This window comes from Gossypium hirsutum, chromosome D07 (genome assembly GCF_007990345.1).
Source record: "Gossypium hirsutum isolate 1008001.06 chromosome D07, Gossypium_hirsutum_v2.1, whole genome shotgun sequence".
NCBI lineage: Eukaryota > Viridiplantae > Streptophyta > Magnoliopsida > Malvales > Malvaceae > Gossypium > Gossypium hirsutum.
In genome coordinates this window covers 13,670,205-13,677,316 of record NC_053443.1, presented here as the reverse complement: position 1 = coordinate 13,677,316, position 7,112 = coordinate 13,670,205, and the positions used below count along the sequence as shown (strand labels likewise).

The window sequence follows — 7,112 nt, the reverse complement described above, 5'->3', positions numbered from 1 at the left end:
GTGAGGTCACGATACCAATGTCAGGAAACTTCACACCTGTAATTGGGATAGACTATGTGCACCTATATCCCAAGGGAGCTTGGGTTTTCGTAAGACCAAACTCTTCAATGAAGGTCTTCTCTCCAAAATGCCTTGACATATAATGACTAATCAACATTGTCTACCATCAAGAGTTCTTTGAGAAAATTATTGTAACCATACAACCTTCGATCGAGTCAACCCGAAACCATCCGACTCATGGGTATGGAAAAGCATTCTCATTGGTGCAGCAGCGAGAAATATGTTCAATTTTAGAATGGAAAAAGTACTTGGATTGATAATAACTCTCTCCAACCCCTTTTGGACATTGCTGTTCCCCATGACTCTCCACTTCAAATTCAAAATTTCATCAGGCCCTAGTGTTACCCTCTGATTTATTTAGCAGAACAATCTCATTTTTGGGAGGAGATGACAAGCTTGTTTGGAAATTTGATTTCAACGAAATTTTTCGATAAAAAGTGCTTATGATCTTCTTCCATAGGGACTCTAACGTCACTCTCGTCACAACAAACGGTTTGGACTTATCTTTGGTGACTCAAGATTCCTTTTAAAATAATCCTTTTTTTGTGGAAAATTTGCGATGGTTGTCTTCCCACTAAAGACCTTCTCTTAAGGCGAACTTCTAATATTGATTCCATTGTCTTTTATGTAAAGAGAATAGGGAAACTCAGGGACCATCTTTTCCTTACCTACAATTTTGCTAAAGCAGGATGGTTTAGTTTTCCTCTAGCCTTTCGCACTAACTCTTTTGATAACCCGTCTATCTCCAGTTGGATTTTACAATGGCTGCATGATAACAATCTCAACTCCCATGATTTTAGGAATTTCTACACAGTTACAACCTGCACCTTGTGAATTATGTGAAAAATCTAGGAATGATCTTATATTTAGAGGATCCAACCCAAGCCCATTAGTGCTACCAAGAAAATTTATGACCTTTACCATTCGATTCTCTACTCCATTCCTGAAACTCCTAGTCAAAACAGGCAACAAAGGCTTCAGTCGGCTATCTCTTCAAATGACCTCCTTTCTCTTTGGTCTCTTTCTTTGTGCATTGTTCAAAATCTCTATAACGACATTGGAGGAGCTATCGTTGCTCAAAATTCCTACGACTTTCAACTTATGACTATTTGTAGGTTCAAATTTGCTAGCAAACTCCATGCTAGAATCCTTGCTCTTTGTGCTATATTTCTTTTGCTCAAATCTCACAATATTTTTTCTTGTAGGCTAATGTATGTTAGCAAAAAAAATGGACCAGCATAAGATGGAAGTTTCAACCAACCTTCGAAGATGTTAGACTCTTTCAACATGTCAACATCAGTCACCAACCAATAAATAATAGTCAACTAGGAAAAGAGACTAGATAGTGGACTTTAAGTGCCTCTAAAGCCTTCATTAGCTTCTCTTGACATAATTATTCTGGCTTTTATATTATAATAATAATAAAACCTCGACACTTGTAAGTGTGACTAGCTATTTAATGATAATTTTTAAAATACTCGGAAGAACATAGAGAGAATTGAGGGACAAAATCTCAACAGTTTATACATACTTTGACACCTTGACGGGGATGAAAAACTTGATCATTTACCACTTACAAGTACCTCGTGTTAAATTCATCCTAAAATCACATTTAAAGAAATAATCTCAAAAAATTAATATAAAAATAAAATACAATATTTTAATTTTTTTAAAAATTGTGGATGTAATCCTAATAAGTTAGTCATTCCGTATTAAAAAAGAAAAGAAACTGCATTGGTAATGGGTAATGCTGAAAACTATGCCATATTATAGACTAAAATATCTTTGGGGAGACCTGATATTTTAGATTTTACTCTCTTTTTTTTTTAATGTATTCAATTTCTGATATTTATAAGATATTCATGCAATAATTAAGTTCGGTTGTACTATACATTTTTTGAATATTAAAAATCTAATTGTACTATAACCTTAATTTTAAATTTTTATTCAAATTTCAAAACGTTCAAATTCCATCCCTAAATTATCGAGATTATATCAATAAAGTCTTTTCATTACTAAATGATTAATTTAACCGTTAAATGAGATGTCAAATCTTATGTGACATAATTTAAAATTAAAATTAAAAAAATAATGTTGTAAATATATTGATTTTGAGGTGAGAAATTTACAAAAGTTTTATTATTCACTCACTCTTTTTTTTTTTAGTTTTAAATTTTAAAATTGTGTAATAACATTCTACTTTTCTTTAAAAAATTTATTTTAAATTATGCCACGATTAAATTAATAATTTTAATAATAAAAAGTATAACATTAATATTATTAAAATATTTGGAAACCAATCAACTCTTTATATAATAAAAGAGTTTGAGCTTTATATTTTATTAATTCAACTAAATTATCAATAAAGTTTCATTGCGTTGTATCTTATTGTGAGTTTAATTTCCATGTCTCGATAATTCGTCATAATTAAGGATATATAATTATATATAAAAGGAAGTTCTATATAATTTTCCCAATGCTGACACGTGGAATAGTTTTTTTTTTTACAAAAAGTTATAAAATTTTTACTTTAGTCATTATACTTATACTATACTCAGATTTAGATTATATAATAATTTGGTACTATGACTTTTTACAATTATTAATATTATTAAAAGTATTTGTTAAATTTAAATTTATTGCAATATCATTTTATTACATGATTACTGAATGAATATTTTTTTTACAATTTTAAAATATTTTAAATTTACTATATATCAATTTCATATTTTTATTATTAGTCAAATACTAAATTAATTAATACAAAATTTAAACAAAAAAATTAATATATGCACTCAAATCCGTGTATCCCACAAGTAAAAAAAAATATTTTAAAATTAATTTTAAAGTATACAGAAAGAAAAGGATTTTAGTTTTCACTTAGTTTTACATTTTAGTAAACGCTATATAAATGGAACAATCTCTCTCTCGAAGTTAATGATTAGCATTAAATAGATGACACGTTACAAAAATAAACATATTTATCGGGACAATAAGCTTGAGTTATGTAACTAATTTAATAAAACATGTCTCAAGTTAAAAGGCAGCACCATCACGTGTGTTAACTGCGAGTGAGGAAAAGAAAATGATATTCTACAAATCAAACCCATAGCCAACCGAATCACGCATGATTCTGTTACAACAATAAATAATATTAGTAAATTAAGATAATTTTGATGCCTTTATTATATTTTCCTTCATGTTTTAAAAATGCCTCTAATAGTTTCTTTAGTTTAAAAGGTTGGTAATTTACTTTATAATTGTTCACATAAACAACTATCATGCATATAAGACGATTCCTTTTTATTTAAACCGTCCATTAACGGGCGTATTCCAGAGTTCTAATAAAGTTGTTGATGTTGGTTTCCAAATATTGAACAACAATTCTTAGTATTAGAAGTTAAAATACCCTCACACATACTATTCATTTATATTTCTACTAGCTTGTTCACTTCTAGCACTAACATAACCATGTGCTTATCTTGTTCATAATAACTGTACCCAAGGTCATTAAATTATTAGTAAGTTTAAATTTCGATCACTCAACTTCAAAAGGTTACAAAACTATTTGAAAGTTTTCGTTTAAGTTGTTGAACTATTTTAAAATTTTTATTTAAGTCATTAGGTCGTTAAGTTTTTTTTTTAAAGTCTAGCTAGTGAGCTTCAAGTGATGATTCAACAATTGGTACAATAAATCAGTACCCATTGATGACTAAAAGAACATACCTTAGTCCAAGTCGATCTGACAGTCAATGTCAAAAAATCGAAGAAGAAAGTTTGGATTCTAGTTTGCAAGTTCATAACATTCAAGTTTGTTTTATAAAAAAAATTGAACTATAGGAGAGAAAATGAATGATAGCTTTCAATTGGTACAAGCGGTGTAAACAGAGAAAGCCATACAACATTGATTTTAATAACTCAATGACTTAAATGAATACTTCAAATAGTTTAGTGACAATTTTGTAACTTTTTTAAAGTTAAGTAACCAAAACGTAAACTTACTAATAGTTTAGGGTGTGTAGTTTACCCTAAACATTAATAAGAGAAACCTCATTATGTTTATATAGGTAGAATTCCATCAATGTCTCCATCGTTTTAGATATTTAAACAATAAATAGTAAACTCCATTAAGAATATTCAAACTCATCCTCTATACACAATGTACCATACTAATTTCCATTAAACTTGTTTTAGAATAAGTAAGTTTTAGTAGTACATCATAGACATATAACAATAACTTGTTTTTATCCATTGAACTTTTAAATTAGAGGTTACTAATTAAAATTTGGGTTTCCATTATCAGTGTCTAATAACGGAGTTGAAACTCATTCTAATTGTAGTGCTACAAATCAAAGAAAACTATTTTCTCTCACATTCATTACTTTAAATTAAAGATTGAATATCTAGAATAATCAATCCATATGTTAACATGTCCAAAATTCTATTTTACAACATGCTTTTTGAACATCGTTTTCTTACTACCAGTCTTTTATGCAATAAAACTATTGTCGGTGATTTCTTATCTCATTATTTAAATAACCTTTTACTGACGGTTGCATTATAGTCAATACATTACTAAATGATTTTGTGACAATTATTTACAGAAAAATATTAAAAAGTAATTAGAAAAATTCATCTATCAGCAATATTTAGTTGTACCATATAATACATAAGTAACAATCATAAAGCAAGTATACAAACATATATTAGAAATTAGAAAACTTATCTGACTTAGTACTTGATGAAAAAATCATACATATGATAGGAAAATATAGAGAGTAAAAAAAAAAGGAGAGCATGCAAGATTTAAAGAGAGAGAAAACCATATTTTAATATTTTTGTCTCTACATTTATATATTGATTAAAATAATAAATAATCATATTATAAAATTTTAGTATAAACTATTTCGTATGTATTTTGGGTTGATAATAATAAGTTAAAAATAAATATTTTATGATTAATATAAAATTAATAATTAAAATATTATTTTTTAAGTTAAGGGTAAAATGAACATTTTATTCCAATCAACTATTTCTCATCTGATACATTTCAACCAATCAAAACTTATTATATCTCTATTCTCTATTCCATTCTCACTTAATTCCATTCCTCATCTATTCCATGTCAATGTACCGTTCCCCATCATCATCATTCATAATAATGATTATGGTAATCATACACGCTTTTCATACTCGCCAACTCCCTACTCGCCACTGTCCACTCTTCAAACAATCAAAGCCTCTCCCACTTGATTCCTTTTTTTGCTTTTTTTTCCACTCTCAGAACTCTGCAAAAGACAGAGAAAAAGAGAGCAGAGGCATGGCTATTTCAGTCTCCATTTCCCATATTACCCCTATCACATTGTTTTATTTACTCCTCCTCCTCCTCCTATCCTCCACCATCACCACCACCACCACCTCTGCTCTCAACATAACCTCCATCCTCTCCTCCTTCCAAAACCTTACCTCCTTCTCCTCCCTCCTCTGCTCCACCTCCGTCGCCCCTGATCTCACGCGCCGCGACCCCGTCACTTTACTCGCCGTCCCGAACTCGTACCTCTCCACGTCCCCTTCCTCCGACCTCACGCACCGCCTCCCGCCGTCGTCACTAGGTGACATCCTGCGCTACCACGTCCTTCTACAATACTTCTCCTTGAGCGACCTCCGCCAGATCCCACCCTCAGGCGTCCTTGTAACCACCCTCCTCCAAACAACGGGCCGGGTCCATTCCAACTTCGGCGCCGTCAATATCACCCGTGACCCTTTAACCAACTCCATCACAATCCAATCACCGGCCCCTTTCTCCCCATCCAACGTCACCGTTTTATCGTTAATCAAAACCCTCCCTTACAATATCACAATCCTAGCCGTTGATTCCCTCCTTGTTCCCTACGACTTCAATCTATTGGCCTCTGAAACCCGGCCCCCCCTTGGCCTCAACATTACCAAAGCCCTAATCGATGGCCATAATTTCAACGTCGCCGCCTCAATGTTAGCCGCTTCCGGCGTCGTCGATGAATTCGAAGCCGACGAGGGCGGTGCTGGAATCACTCTCTTTGTCCCCACAGATGATGCGTTCGGTGATCTGCCGGGCAATGTCAAATTGCAGTCACTCCCAGCTGATAAAAAAGCTGTGGTCCTAAAATTCCACGTGCTTCATTCTTATTACCCTTTGGGTTCACTGGAATCGATCGTGAACCCGGTCCAACCCACATTAGCCACGGAAGATAACGGCGCCGGCAGCTTCACTCTCAATATTTCAAGAGTCAATGGATCTGTCGCGATCGATACGGGAATCGTTCAAGCATCGGTTATCCAAACGGTGTTCGACCAAAACCCCGTTGCCATTTTCGGGGTTTCCAAGGTTTTGTTGCCTAGAGAGATTTTTGGGAAAGACTCGGCTGGAGTAACATCGAAGCCGGGGAATGCGGTGGTGGGGACGACAGTTCAGCCGCCGGAAACATCTCCATCACCGGAGAATTCGGCTGGGTTTAGTGGTCCACCGTCACATCTTTCATCGCCGCCGGGATTTCGTGAAGAGATAACATCGAAGGGTGGAAGATATCGAATGCAAAGCTGCATTGTTACTGTATGTTGTATAGGATTGGTTCTAGTGGTATGAGAGCTTCAGCCTTGAAACCTATTTACTAGCTTCAATTGGGTTGAATTCCTTGTATAATTTCCTGTATGAGATGATGATCAACAACTTGTTTTTTTTTTTAATATCCTTTTATATATATAGTCTCAAAGTAGCGTAGAGTTTTTGTAATTTTTTGTTTTTGCCCCGAAAATGTATTGGAATTCAAGCGTTTATCTGCATAATAAGGAAGAAAATACCCTTTAATTCTGACAATGGATATTTGTGGTGCAATGCTGCTTAACATGTTATAGGTGTGACAATGTCATGCCGCGTGTCTCTCATCTAAGACGATTTTCGTTTCTTCTTTTTCTTTCCAGGAAATTATGAAGGAGAAACCTTGCCGGATAATGGCCGTCAAGTTTCTGCCATGACCAATTTGAGATCGATTCTTTTTTTCTCTTCTGTGCCTATG

The 7,112-nt window shown here is 33.2% G+C and overlaps 1 protein-coding gene across 1 annotated transcript; it reads left to right on the top strand.

Moving 5' to 3' along the window:
- The first annotated feature begins 5,052 nt into the window (after nucleotides 1-5,052).
- Nucleotides 5,053-6,917, top strand: LOC107922498 (fasciclin-like arabinogalactan protein 4). Its single transcript, XM_016852564.2, has one exon. The coding sequence runs from the start codon at nucleotides 5,183-5,185 to the stop codon at nucleotides 6,680-6,682; it is 1,500 nt and encodes a 499-aa protein (XP_016708053.1). The 5' UTR covers nucleotides 5,053-5,182; the 3' UTR covers nucleotides 6,683-6,917.
- Nucleotides 6,918-7,112: the final 195 nt, after the last annotated feature.

What these genes read in the sequence shown, in the direction of transcription:
- LOC107922498 (XM_016852564.2), top strand. Translation starts at nt 5,183, where the DNA reads ATGTCAATGTACCGTTCCCCATCATCATCATTCATAATAATGATTATG.